A 15,106-nucleotide genomic window follows, 5' to 3' on the forward strand; every position below is an offset into this window, starting at 1 on the left:
TAATAAAATTAGAATTAGCCTTAATCTCTAATAATTATGTAGCTCCTTTGTCCATGGGGATTCTCCAGGAAAGAATACTGGAGTGGGTCCCCATGCCTTTCTCCAGGGGATCTTCCAGACCCAGGGATTGAACCCAGGTCTCCCGCATTGCAGGCAGAGTCTTTACCGTCTGAGCCACCAGGGAAGCCCTATGTAATATATATAATCATTCAAAAGAAATCATAAAGATGCTCACATTACGTTTAAGGAAAAAAAAAGATTACTAAATAAAATGTATTCAAGGATTTCATTAAGATATGTCTGTATGTTTGCATGCATGTATGTGGGTGTACGTGTGTATGCATGTAGGTACACATGTGTATGTGTGTGTCAATAATTAACCGTGACCAGCGGAGGGGTTATGGGCACTCCTTTTCCTGTGCCTGCACCACTCCTGCAGGCTCTGTCCCAGCACTAGTCCTTCCTCTCTCCTGTCTACTCCAAGTCTTCCTTGGAAAGAATTCAAGTGACTGGTTGAATGCCCACGGCACCCTCTCTCAAGGAATACTGCATGTGTGTTCAGTTGTTCAGTCATGTCCAACTCTTTGCGACCCCATGGACTGTAGCCCACCAGGCTCCTCTGTCCGCAGGATTTCCCAGGCAAGAGCACTGGAGTGGTTGCCATTTCCTACTCCAGGGGATATTCCTGACCCATGTATTGAAGCTGTGTCTCCTGCATCTCCTGCATTAGCAGGAAGATTCTTTACCACTGAGCCATGTGGGCCCTTCAAGAATTTGTAGGCATGTATAAAAAAGAACGAGGCAGCCCTCTATGAAGAACCTGCCACACCAGTGGAAAAAAAAAAAAAGCTGCAAAACAGTGCAGAATAAAACCTTTTGTAAAACAGACAAAAGTCCACAGGGAATCCTCTCATGTATTTGTTTACCTTACATAAACTCCATGACACGTGCTCAGAAAACAAATCTATAGCCTTACTGCCATCTGAGATTTAAATCCAGGCAGGTGGCTTCTAGAGGTGTTGTCCACATGGTAGATACTACCCACGTGCGGCCATTTAGATTTAAATTAATTAAAATGAAATGAAATTCAAAAGTCAGTGCCTCCATAGCCATGTCCACATGTCAAGTGCTCCCCCCACACACGTGGCTACCAGGCTGGACAGCGCAGATATAGCACATGTCTGGCCCCGCGGCAAGTCTGACAAGACCGCACTGCCTCTTGGAGGCTCTAAAGGTCTACACGGTCACCTGAAGAGCTGGTGCTGCCTGGACCGAGAGAGGAGCTCCCTGCAGATTCACGGAGGAGTGGCTGGTTCCCGACGTCTGGAGAGCTCTGCCTGGGCTCTGAGTCATGGGGTCCCAGACTCCCACCTACACCCGCTTGAGTCCCCCGTGCCATGTCCCTGCCACTGTAGCACCGGCCACTCCTGAACTAAACACATGTGCTGTGATGTCGCAGCCTGACCGCAGGGCAATGACGGGAGACCTCAAGAAGGGCCCACGTCCCCATTCCCTCACCTGCCATGAACCCCACACCCCAGGGAACAAGAAGACAGGTCTCGTGCCACAGTGACCAGCATCTGATGACTTGGTACGCTTCAGCCAGGGTCCTCGGCCACAGCCCCTCAACTGCTGCAAGCTGGGGCTAGGGTAGAGACACCCCCTCGCTCTCCTGCCCTTTAAGGCAGGTGCCCACACTGTGACTTGGCCTCTGCCCCTGCCCCCCTACTCCCTGGCCGCACACTCACAGCGTCCTCAGGCCTTCCAGGCCCCGGAACATGCCGCTCCGGATGGACTCCAGTTGGTTGGCAGTCAGGTGCAGCTCGCTCACTGAGGCTGCGCCCTCGAAGGCCCCGTCTTCAATCTCCGACACCTTGTTGTTGCTCAGGTTGCTGGGAGAGGACTGTGGAGTTCAGGACTCCCCTCCCTGCACCCAGCCCCCATGCACAGAGCCCTGACCCCGACGAGGTCTAAGGATTGCCCTTCCCCATCCTGCCCAGCCTCCTGACTGCACCTTCCCGCCAATGGGTAACTCACATTTTCTTCAGATGGGTGAGTTTTTTAAACATCCCGGTGGCCTCCAGGATGGAAATCTCATTGTTGTTTAATCGTCTGTAAGAGGCAACAAAGGGAACTTATACATCCATAAAGGACAGACATTAAAGTATCTTCCAAACTGAGATTATCTGGGACTCAAACAAAGGGGATTCCTGGAAGAATTTCTCTGGCCGAGCAAATTGATCCTATTTCAAAGGAAGTTTGGGCCAAGTGCTAGGAGGGTAAAAGGGGGATAATTTTAACATGAAAAATGCCATGAAATGTACCTATGTAAATAACAGGCGTGTATAGGTATCCACACACATGCATATACATGTGCACAGATCTATATTTTTAGAAAAAGAACAATAAAAGAATGGCTTAGGCTACAACTTGAGCTAATGGAATCAGGTCCCCACAAAGAAAGCAAAAGCATGATTGAGAGAAGCTGCCCTGGTTCAGGCTGGTGACCTGCTCTGGGGCCCAGAGACTGCCCTGGGGCAGGGTGGGGAGTGTGTAGGACTGGGAGTCAGGGCACAGGGGCCACTCCCTGCCGGAGCCAGCAGCTGGCATGCTTCTGGGGTGGGGTCTCCAGTGGTCCCCAAAGAAAGCTGCAGCAGAGGAAAACCCAAAGAAGGCCCAGGAGGGTCAGTGGGAGCTGGGGGGCAGGTGAGGGTGTGGGGCGGCTGAAGACCCTCACAGCTCGGCCGTGGCCTGGGGTATGCGCTCAGGGATCTTAGTGAGCTTCAGGCTGGAGCATTCCACCAAGCTGGCCTCACAGCGGCACTTGTGAGGACAGACCACGTCGCTATTGCACTCGCTGTTCAGCTGGTGGTCCTCAGTGCCTGTGGGGAGAGGGCAGAGGCCAGGGGCAGAGGGCTGCCAGCAGCCCTGCCCTGCCCCCCTGGCCTGCCCGCCCCAGCCCCCTGCCCACCCACTGGCACCATCCCACCCAGGCTGGCCTTGGTGCCCCCTCCTACCTGGAATGAAGTACTGCTCTTTGGCTGAGGAGAGAAGGAGAAACACTACCATGCTGGGATAGTCCAGGACATGCAGGAACAGCCCAGGCCCTCACCCTGCTGCCCAGCAGAAGCCAGCCCAGGAACCAGGCTAGGGTCGCGAGTCAAAGCCCTGGAGCCCACTCACCCAGCTCCTGTGTGCAGGTCTTGCTGCTGAGCACAGATGTTCCTTGCCCAGACTGATGGGAGTGGGGATGGTACCACCCCAAGTAAACCCCACTCAGGGAGCACCAAAACCACGGCAATGTTCACAGGTATATATGGATAACATTTGGGCTTCAGAGGCTGACCCCCTGCCACCCCAGAGCCTGGAGGAGGCAACCATCTCTCTGAGGAGAGTTCTCAGGCCTCCTGGGTGTCTCCTAAGTCTGGAAAGAGCACCGTCCTGGGAGTAGAGCAACCTAGGTTCTTGCCAGTCCTCCCTGAGGGATCTGCAGCCAGTCCTCCCCCGGCCTCAGTAAGACAAGGGCTGGGAACCTGTAGATCTAAGTCTACAGTGTGGGTCCTACACCCTCCAGCATGGGTCCAGAGAGGTCCAGTCACCCTTGTTGGAACCACCCAGGAAACACCTCAGGGTCCCTGAGCAGACTGAAGGCGGGTGGGCGGCTACCTGAGCACCGGAACTTCTTGCTTTTGATCTGGCCGATGCGCTTGTTGGCAAGGCGTCGGGGGCTGGCACAGCGGGCCCCACTGGTCTCGATGGGGTTGGAGCGCAGGAAGTCTGCCAGCCACTTGAGGTTACAGTCACAGATGAAGGGGTTCTGGGCAAGATGCCTGTCCAGAGGGGGCAGATTGGGGATGAAAGACAAAGCTGCTCACTTGTGTTGGTGGCCACCTGAATGGGGCCTTGCTGGCCCCGACGAAGAAGTGCACCTCCTGGGGACACCACCTGGGGGCGCCCACCCTCTTCCAGAGCCTCACAGGGGGGCCAGACCTCCATCCCCCTGGACCTTCCAGCTGTCCCTTCAAGCCTCACTCTGTCCCCTCTCCTTCTACTCACGTGTCTCTCCCTCTGTCCTGTGACAGACAGGAGTGGAGGCAGGAGTAACCTAGAGACCAGCCAGGGTACCCCTGTCCTTCCAAGAGCGAGATGATGGAATGGGCATTAGAACCCAAGATGGTCAGCATCCAGGGGCCTTTGGGCCCCCGGCACTACGCGTCCTGGACTGTCCCCTCCCTATGGCCCCAGGCAGCAGCAGCGTCTCCCCCACAGCCTTGGTCAGGAGGGGGTGGTGGCCGGGGTGGCAAGGCTGCACCTGCAGCTGGGTTGGGAGGTCTCCAAGTACCTGCTGCAGGTCCCTCAGCTTTCAGTGGAATCTCCATTCCCACCCCAGGCCATGGGGCTGCCTCCCCTTCAGGACGTCTCTTGACATAGGAACCTCAGAAAGCATTGTTGAGTAGCTACTTACTGGGGAGCCACTCATATCTTCTCACCAGCTCCCTGCTTTACCAGCAGGCTACATGTGGGAAGGGGGCAGCTGACAGGTGACACCAGCTAAGGGCACACAGATCACTGTAAGTGACCACAGGGGGGCCTTTCCCTTTGGCCCTAACCACTCTGCAGGGCTTCCCTGCAGAGAAGGGAAGCCACTCTGGTGGCTCAGAGGGTAAAGAACCCACCTGCAATGCAGGAGACCTGGGTTCAATCCCTGTGTGGGAAGATCCCCTGGAGGAGGACACGGCAATTCTCTCCAGTATTTTTGCTTGGAGAATCACCATGGACAGAGGAGCCCGGTTGGCGACAGCCCATGGTGTTACAAAGAATCAGACAGGACTGAGCTACTAAGCACGCATCCTGCAGGCTCAGATCAGCCACTTCTGAACCTCCCAGTAGCCGGCTTGCCCACCTGTGTCGGGGCCAGTGCAGAGGTGCATGCCCTCCTATCTACACCAAGACAGCCAGGGGGAAAGAACCCAGCACTTGTCCTGGCTCCTGTACCCAAGAGCCAATGCCTCTGCAGTGACCAGCTCAGAGGACGCGCCATGCTGTGGCCACTCTCCCTCCATGTATTGCTATCAGTTCCAGTCATCTACGTATTGGTGCCTGCTGGGGTGCAGAGCTTTCCAAGCAGAGAGACGAGCCCTTGCCTAGAGTCTGCACACAGCTCAGCTCAGACCTTGGCGACTCTGTCTCCATCCATCCCTTCCCGGACTCTACCCTCTGGTCACTGGTCAGGAGGCCTGGTGACAGCCTTCCCTGCCAGGTTGTCCCTCCACTCCTCTTTGCAGTGCCTGCCCCCCTTTCCTGCCTGAGTCTTGGCTCCTGTCAGCTCCACCAGGTGTGCCAGACCCCTCCCACACCTTCTGCCTTCTGCTGGATAGTTTGTTTCCCGATTTAAACTGCCAGTTTATGCAGAGAAGATGTGCTTGCTGCCTCCCCGGGGCAGAATTTGTAGTTAATCTGAAATACGCTAGGATTCCGGGGTTACTCTGGGATTGCTCCTGCTGCCCGTCACATCTGTCTGTGCCTTAGTACCCAGCCTCTGCCTGAAAGAATTGCTTGCCTCTATCACAATCTTGGCAGAAAACTCTGTTTAAAATCAACTCAATTATGTTATTCAGGCATGTATTAAAAATGTCCAAGGGGTGCAGAGTAGAATACAGACTTTTTTAAAGACAGGCTATTTGTGTCAAAGGCAGTCTATAAAAATGCAACCACCCACCAAGGCAAGTGACTTCTGTATAAAGCTAAGTATCTGACATAAAGTCGAATTTTTAGCAGGTGTAAAGAGAAGACAACTGGGGAAAGAAAATGCTCAAGAGGATAAAAGCACGTTTGGGAAAAAACAATCATCTTGTTAAAGGCACACCCAGAAATAGGTTGCACAAGCTGCCCAACCGTTCTTTTCATGGACATTTCTGAAAGTAGAAGATAGAGGGGAAAACTGATTCCCGGTCTCTTTCTTGGATTATGCATTAAGATGTCGCAACTAAAAATCTTTGGGGCAGACACTCAGTATCATTAGTCAAATTAAACCCACAATAAACTACCATTTCACACCTACTAGGATGGCTATAATCATAAAGAAAATCAATACCAAGTGTGGGCAAGGATGTAGAGAAATGGGAACCTTCATAACGTTGCTGGTGGAAATGTAAAATACGTATAGCCACTTTGGAAAACAGTGGCAGTTTCTTCAAAAGTTAAACATAAATTTCCCACATCATCCAGAAATTCCAAGAGAAATGAAACCCTCTGTCCTCACAAAGATGTGTGAGCAAATATTCACAGCAGCATTATTCATAATGGCCCCAAAGTGGAAATGACCCAGATGTCCATCAACTGGGAAGGAAAAACAGAATGTGCATAGATGGAAAATTATTTGGCAATAAAAAGGAACAAATACTCATACATGCTTAGAATATGAAGGAACCTCAAAAACATTACGCTAAGCAAAAGAATTCAATCACAAAAAATGGTATATCATATGAGTCCATTTTTGTGAACTATCCAGAAAAGGCAAATCTATGAGACAGAAATTAGATTCGTGATTGCCTGGGGATGGGCTGGAAATAGGAATTGATTCAAATGGGCACAAGGGATTTTGGGGGGTAATGGAAATGTCCTAAAATTGAATTGTAGTGATAGTTGAACAACTGTAAATTTACTAAAAAATCATTGGACTGTACACCCAGAACAGGTCAATTTTATGGTATGTAAGTTATACCTCATCCAAGCTTTAAAAAAAATTTTTTTTTTAATCTCTTGGGGCAAGTAAAACTACAAAATCAATACTGTGACACAGGGCCCTCAGCCACAGATATCAAAGCTATGGATAAATCAAGCAAGATTTGGTGAGTTTAAATCTGCTTGGTTCTGACATAAGACTCTGCCAAGGGTTTAACTATCCAAGGCTATAATAAGACTATCTGATTGTACCTTGGGTTTGCATTTCTTTCACTCTTGTTCTGAACTGTACTTCGGTTGTTAATATGTAATAGTTGTTCATGGAAGTTCAGTTTTGTTTTACAGCCTTTAATAATGAGACAGTAAAGAATCTGCTTGCAATGCAGGAGATGCGGGTTGGATCCCTGGGTTGGGAAGATCCTCTGGAGAAGAGAATGGCTACCCACTCCAGTATTCTTGCCTAGAGAACTCCATGGTTCTCATAGGAGCCTGGGGGGCTACAGCCCATGGGGTTACAAAGAGTCAGACATGATGGAGAGACTAACACACACATTCTTAGGGAAAAAGCACAATTCGGAGGCAAGCTACCTAATTTCTCAGTGCTGGTGAAGAGATACCCAAAGACAAATGCCTGCTCTACTAGATGTTAGGTGACCTTGGGTCGGTCTATCTCTGCCTCAGTTTCTTAGAAGTAAGGCAGGATTCAATGCAATCCCTATCAAGCTACCAACAGCATTCTTCACAGAGCTAGAACAAATAATTTCACAATTTGTATGGAAATACAAAAAAACCTCGAATAGCCAAAGCTATCTTGAGAAAGAAGAATGGAACTGGAGGAATCAACCTACCTGACTTCAGGCTCTACTACAAAGCCACAGTTCTCAAGACAGTATGGTACTGGCACAAAGACAGAAATATAGATCAATGGAACAAAATAGAAAGCCCAGAGATAAATCCACATACATATGGACACCTTATCTTTGACAAAGGAGGCAAGAATATACAATGGATTAAAGACAATCTCTTTAACAAGTGGTGCTGGGAAATCTGGTCAACCACTTGTAAAAGAATGAAACTAGAACACTTTCTAACACCATACACAAAAATAAACTCAAAATGGATTAAAGATCTCAACGTAAGACCAGAAACTATAAAACTCCTAGAGGAGAACATAGGCAAAACACTCTCTGACATACATCACAGCAGGATCCTCTATGACCCACCTCCCAGAATATTGGAAATAAAAGCAAAAATAAACAAATGGGACCTAATTAAACTTAAAAGCTTCTGCACAACAAAGGAAAGTATAAGCAAGGTGAAAAGACAGCCTTCAGAATGGGAGAAGATAATAGCAAATGAAGCAACTGACAAACAACTAATCTCAAGAATATACAAGCAACTCCTACAGCTCAACTCCAGAAAAATAAATGACCCAATCAAAAAATGGGCCAAAGAACTAAATAGACATTTCTCCAAAGAAGACATACAGATGGCTAACAAACACATGAAAAGATGCTCAACATCACTCATTATCAGAGAAATGCAAATCAAAACCACAATGAGGTACCATTTCACGCCAGTCAGAATGGCTGCGATCCAAAAGTCTACAAGCAATAAATGCTGGAGAGGGTGTAGAGAAAAGGGAACCCTCTTACACTGTTGGTGGGAATGCAAACTAGTACAGCCACTACAGAAACAGTGTGGAGATTCCTTAAAAAACTGGAAATAGAATTGCCTTATGACCCTGCAATCCCACTGCTGGGCATACACACTGAGGAAACCAGAAGGGAAAGAGACACGTGTACCCCAATGTTCAACACAGCACTGTTTATAATAGCCAGGACATGGAAGCAACCTAGATGTCCATCAGCAGATGAATGGATAAGAAAGCTGTGGTACGTATACACAATGGAGTATTACTCAGCCATTAAAAAGAATACATTTGAATCAGTTCTAATGAGGTGGATGAAACTGGAGCCTATTATACAGAGTGAAGTAAGCCAGAAAGAAAAACACCAATACAGTATACTAACGCATATATATGGAATTTAGAAAGATGGTAACAATAACCCTGTGTACGAGACAGCAAAAGAGACACTGATGTATAGAACAGTCTTATGGACTCTGTGAGAGAGGGAGAGGGTGGGAAGATTTGGGAGAATGGCATTGAAACATGTAAAATATCATGTATGAAACAAGTTGCCAGTCCAGGTTCGATGCACGATACTGGATGCTTGGGGCTGGTGCACTGGGACGACCCAGAGGGATGGAATGGGGAGGGAGGAGGGAGGAGGGTTCAGGATGGGGAACACATGTATACCTGTGGCGGATTCATTTTGATATTTGGCAAAACTAATACAATTATGTAAAGTTTAAAAATAAAATAAAATTAAAAAAATAAAATAAAAAAAAAGAAGTAAGGCGGGGATGACAGCACCTAGTCCATGGGTTATTGTGTTAAGATAATACACACGAAGAATAGTGGCCTGGGGTGGCCAGGGGTGATTAATTATCAGTAATGCGATCAATATTAATACTACTATCACCTCTACCTATTGGAAACCTTCCTCTTCTAACACCCTGCTCCAGCTCTGTGCCTTCATGGCAGTGACCAAGATCTCAGGTACGGTGTCCAGGAGGGCAGAAGCACTCTTGAAATCCAGCCAGGTAAATGGACACAGATCGAATCCACTCCCCGTGAGCACAATCTATTTGATGAAACCCTTCCACCTTGAAAGCGAGGCAGCACTTCCCAGGAGATCCTCAGCCCCATTCCCTTTCTGCAAGCCTTTCCTGCGTGTGTGTCCCCAGCCCTGAAATCTTCTTACTGCATTGCTCTCGGATGTTCTGCCAGCTTTGTAAAATAACCCATCTTGCCCATGTCTCTCCACGTGCTTGGCAAGATTTCCTCCTGGTGTTCCTTCCCTCTCTCCCTGGCTATACATAAGTTAATTAGCAGGAGTGGGCTACCGGCGGGTGCCTGGCTCTAATGAGTTTGTCTTTGTGGCCGACATCCCTGCTGACATGCAGGGTCCCAGGGAGCAGGAGCTGTGTCTTCTACTTGATCTATTTCCAAGCCTCCATGCAGATCTTAGCTGATGGAGAGCAGTGCCCAGTGGGTAAATGGTGGTGGGGGTGAGAATGACAGAAATGGCCATGGAAATATTAATAAATGCCCATCGGGCACACATCAAGGACCCATGGGCCAGCACGTCAAGTCAAGCTGCAGGCTCACAGCTAAAGACGTGGAATGTAGCACCTGAATCTAACCAAATAGTAGAAGTTTCCCTGTACAGAAGCGTTCCACCTAAAAGATAAGGACTTTTTGTAAAGGCATAACTGCACCAGCATTATCAAATGGAGAAGCAATGTTAAAATTATCATATCACCACTTTAGGACCCCTAATAAAGGAGTGGGTCTAGGCACTGAAATCTGTGGTGGTGTTTATTAAAGAAGAAAGAAAATCAGATATCGTGAGCCTCCTGATGAAAGTACACAATACTATGAGGTCATCTTGCCAGAAAAAGAAAAAATACCTGAGCCTGATGCAAGCTCCTAGATGAAAATTTCTATTTGCAGGACATAGAACAGAAGAACATGTGAAATTATACCGTAAGGGATGAAGTCAGCAAATCCAGACTGTGGGGAACTCCACAAATCCAGAAAAGCAGTGTCTTCAAAAAATCAAGTGCAAGGGAAAAGGAGATGGAGAGGACACCTATAGGTTAAAAACAATTTAAGTGGTATACCAACAAATATCAGTCAATTATATCGCATCAGTTCAGTTCAGTTCAGTCGCCCAGTTGTGTCTGACTCTTTGCGACCCCATGAATCGCAGCACGCCAGGCCTCCCTGTCCATCACCAACTCCTGGAGTTCACTCAGACTCACGTCCATCGAGTCAGTGATGCCATCCAGCCATCTCATCCTCTGTCATCCCCTTCTCCTCCTGCCCCCAATCCCTCCCAGCATCAGGGTCTTTTCCAATGAGTCAACTCTTCGCATGAGGTGGCCAAAGTACTGGAGTTTCAGCTTTAGCATCATTCCTTCCAAAGAAATCCCAGGGCTGAGCTCCTTCAGAATGGACTGGTTGGATCTCCTTGCAGTCCAAGGGACTCTCAAGAGTCTTCTCCAACACCACAGTTCAAAAGCATCAATTCTTCAGCACTCAGCTTTCTTCACAGTCCAACTCTCACATCCATACATGACCACAGGAAAAACCATAGCCTTGACTAGACAGACCTTTGTTGGCAAAGTAATGTCTCTGCTTTTCAGTATGCTATCTACGTTGGTCATAACTTTCCTTCCAAGGAGTAAGCGTCTTTTAATTTCATGGCTGCAATTACCATCTGCAGTGATTTTGGAGCCCCCCAAAATAAAGTCTGACACTGTTTCCACTGTTTCCCCAACTATTTCCCATGAAGTGATGGGACCAGATACCATAATCTTCATTTTCTGAATGTTGAGTTTTAAGCCAACTTCTTCACTCTCCTCTTTCACCTTCATCACGAGGCTTTTTAGTTCCTCTTCACTTTCTGCCATAAGGGTGGTGTCATCTGCATTTCTGAGGTTATTGATTTTTCTCCCGGCAGTCTTGATTCCAGCTTGTGTTTCTTCCAGTCCAGCGTTTCTCATGATGTACTCTGCATATAAGTTAAATAAGCAGGGTGACAATATACAGCCTTGACGTACTCCTTTGCCTATTTGGAACCAGCCTGTTGTTCCATGTCCAGTTCTAACTGTTGCTTCCTGACCTGCATACAAATTTCTCAAGAGGCAGGTCAGGTGGCCTGGTATTCCCATCTCTTTCAGAATTTTCTACAGTTTATTGTGATCCACACAGTCAAAGGCTTTGGCATAGTCAATAAAGCAGAAATAGATATTTTTCTGGAATTCTCTTGCTTTTTTGATGATCCAGCAGATGTTGGCAATTTGGTCTCTAGTTCCTCTGCCTTTTCTAAAACCAGCAACTGGGAAGTTCACAGTTCACATATTGCTGAAGCCTGACTTGGAGAATTTTGAGTATTACTTTACTAGCGTGTGAGATGCATGCAATTGAGCGGTAGTTTGAGCATTCTTTGGCATTGCCTTTCTTTGGGCATAGACCTTATTTATTTATTTATGAGGGAGAGGATTTTAAAATGCTCTTTATTTAAAATTTTATACAGTTCTTAAATGTTACTTTCCATAGTGACTACAAAATATTGGCTATATTCCCCGTGTTGGCATCCTTAGTCTGTACCTCCCTCTCCCCCAGCCCTGCGCTTCCCCTCCCCTCTTCCCCCAGTGGTAACCATTAGTTTGCTCTCTGTATCTATGAGCCTGCTTCTTATTCATATAATTGGTTGTATTGTTTAGTTTCCATATGTAAGTGATATCACAGAATATTTGTCTTTCTCTGTCTGACTTATTTCACTTAGCATAATGCTCTTTAAGTCCACCTGTGTTGCTGCAAAGGGTAAAATTTCATTCCTTTTTGTGGCCAAGTAGTATTCCGTTGTATGTTTACAGCATATCTTCTTTAGCCATTCATGTTCTCTTGGACACTTAGGTGGCTTCCGTATCTTGGCTATTATAAATAGTACTGCTATGAACATCGGGGTGTAACGTATTGCATTAGTGTTTTGGGTTCTTTTGGATATATACACCCAGAGTCCAACTGCTGAGTGATATGGTAGTTCTATTTTTAGCTTTTTGAGAAACCTCCATACTGTTCTCCACCATGGACATACCAATTTACCTTTCCACCAACGGGGCGTGCATAGGCCTTATTTACATCCTGACTCAAACAATTTTTAAAATTGTATAATATGTGGAGACATTTGGAAATTTGAACATTAATTAGTTGATGATTTTAAAGAATTGTTGTATTTTTAGATATAACAAGAGTGTTGTGTGTTTTCAGAGTTCTTGCCTTTTATAAATATGTATGAATTCTGTGTTGATGATAAATGATGTCTGGGAGGCATGAAAGGAGAGACATATAGATGAAGCAAGACTGACTGGCTGTGAGTTAAAGCTGGGAGACAAGCAATGGGAGGTCTGCTGTGCTACCTTTAAATGCTTTTAATTTTCTATAATAAAAGATTAAAGCAAACTCCTAGAATTACTGCTCTCTAATTTTAATTTATAATTATCACTGCTGCCACTGTCTTTCACTTAAGACATTATCAATTGCAAGATACACTAATATTAATATTTTATGTATCATCAAGGAAGAACAAAATACTGCCAATTAAATAAGCCATCAAATATAATATGCAATCCAATTCCACAGCTGTTACTGTGGAGACAACGCATGTCTTAAAATCAATGGGTAGTAATAATAATAAAAATTGTAGCCAACATTTAAGAAGCATTTGCAATGAGCTAAGCTCTGCACAAACATCCCTTTTAATCTCCTAACAACCCTGTGAAGATGATGTTCGCATTTTATGAATGAGTAAACTGAGCCCCAGAGAAGCTAACTAACTTGCTTAGGGCCACACAGGCAATAAGAACTGCAGCCTACCAGGCTCCTCCACCCATGGGATTTTCCATGCATGAGTACTGGAGTGGGGTGCCATTGCCTTCTCCTAAGAGGCATAGCTGGAATTTGAACACCTGCCTGTACCTAGAGGCTGTTATCTCCCTGAGGTCCACCTGCTGGGGTGCGGGAGGGGCAAGAGGGCACTCACAGGGTCTGGATGGCCCGCAGGGAGGTGAAGGTGCCCTTAGCAAGACTCTGGATCTTGTTGTCATACAGGGAGAGCAGTGAGAGGTTCTGTAGATCCTGGAAGGCATCGAGCCGGATGCAGTTGATCTTGTTGGCATTCAGGAGCCTGTGGGCAGAGCCAGGCAGGTGGTGAGGGGAGAGCCACAGAAGTGGATACATCGTGTCTTGGGCTCCTTCCTAGGCACTGACCATGAGTTATGTCAGGAAGGAGTCCACGGGAGCAGGCGCAGGGGATCTGGCCCTCTGGATGTGCACTCCATGCAGAGTTGCTGAGAACTCCGGCTGCCTTCTCTATGCACAGGGACCATTTAGTCCCATGTGTCTCTCTTTCAAGGAACTGCTAGAGGTGCCTGCCCCATGGGATTCTGGGACAGCCGCGAGCACAGTGGCCAGGCCACCTCCCAAAGGCATTTGGGGGATCCTCCGCTTCCCCTTCTGCTGGGTTTCCCAAGCAGCTGAGAGGGAGTGTCTGGCTTCTGTGCGTCTCAGGCCCTGGGAGAGAACCTTGCCTGAATGCTCATGGTTCAAAGAGCCTGACCTGGGCCTGGGTGTCCCTCACAGGAGACAACTCCGTCCCCAGCAACAGTGAGCATTCAGGAACGCAGGCTGCATCTCAGGGACCTCTCCACTCAGGCATCCTGCGATCAGCTCTGAATCCACCTCTCTGGCCCCTCACAGCCCTGCCAGGTCTGCCATCCCCCAAGCTCCTTGCCTCCAGCGAGTCCCACACCCCAAAGAGGCCGAAAGGGCTAGGCTGAGAGGCCAGAGGAATACTGCCCCCCTCTATAGGTCCCACCCAAGGTCACTCGCATTTAGGTCCTTACAGGAGCTGTAGGGTGAACAGGCCTCCAAACACGCCCTGGGGGAGGTCTGTGATCTTGTTCCCATAGAGGACCCTGGAAAGACGGCAGTGGAAAGGGAGAGTTAGAGGACTGCCCCACACAGCTCTCCAAGCCCTGCCCACCGATGGTACCATCCCTAAGCCTTTCACACTACTGGTCCCACGGGTGTAGGCTTGTTCTAACAGCGGCCAGTAGATGGCAGTAAAGTGCACTGGGAAGGGGTCATGGTCCCTAATCAGCACAAAGGTGACCTATAGGCTAGAGGCAGCCGTGACCCCCACTGTTTTGAGATCACCCCCTCACTCACTCTCTGCCCTCAAGCACAGATCCCATGGAAGCCTACAAAAGGACCCTTCCAGGGAAGCTCATGGGAAATTAACCTGGTTAGGGATCCGAAAGGAGATTTTTCAGAGAGAAGAAAATCCCAAGGGTAGGAAAAATCATCTTTTCAGAGAATTACAGGCAAAAACTGGATCCCAGACAGCACATGTGGTATGAGCTCCAGCACGTCAAGTGACACTTTCCAGCACAGATAAAATATCACAAGAAGGGAACAGACCAAAGTGTTAGCTGGGTTTTGATCTGGTGGCAGGATTGCAAGTGGGTTGTTTTATGCTTTAGAATTTACAGTTTCCTTCATGGAACATGAATTACACACATAATCCGAAAAAAATGCAAATGTTCAAAAAAGACATGCAGGCAGGAATGGGGTCAGACAGAGGGTGGAAGTGTCATGGAGACCTGGAGTGGGGGGTGTATTCCACTCCATTTTCACAAGCTGCACCCTCCCACCCCTCCAGCCACTCCTGGAAACACTCCATCTGAGTAAAAGCAGTGTGCTATCTCTTTGAGATCTCTCTTGGAG

General features: G+C 47.7%; 1 protein-coding gene across 1 annotated transcript in view; it reads right to left on the reverse strand.

The window, feature by feature from the left end:
* The window catches only part of SLIT1 (slit guidance ligand 1), a 178,249-nt gene that overhangs the window by 40,544 nt on the left and 122,599 nt on the right, over positions 1-15,106 (reverse strand). Inside the window, exons 12-18 of the mRNA XM_055560489.1 lie at positions 14,224-14,295; positions 13,362-13,505; positions 3,667-3,830; positions 3,018-3,041; positions 2,738-2,882; positions 2,038-2,112; positions 1,749-1,892 (exon numbers count right to left, since the gene is read on the reverse strand). Coding sequence (XP_055416464.1) covers positions 1,749-1,892; positions 2,038-2,112; positions 2,738-2,882; positions 3,018-3,041; positions 3,667-3,830; positions 13,362-13,505; positions 14,224-14,295 — 768 coding nt within the window. The remainder of the gene's footprint in view (positions 1-1,748; positions 1,893-2,037; positions 2,113-2,737; positions 2,883-3,017; positions 3,042-3,666; positions 3,831-13,361; positions 13,506-14,223; positions 14,296-15,106) is intronic.

This window comes from Bubalus kerabau, chromosome 22 (genome assembly GCF_029407905.1).
Source record: "Bubalus kerabau isolate K-KA32 ecotype Philippines breed swamp buffalo chromosome 22, PCC_UOA_SB_1v2, whole genome shotgun sequence".
NCBI lineage: Eukaryota > Metazoa > Chordata > Mammalia > Artiodactyla > Bovidae > Bubalus > Bubalus kerabau.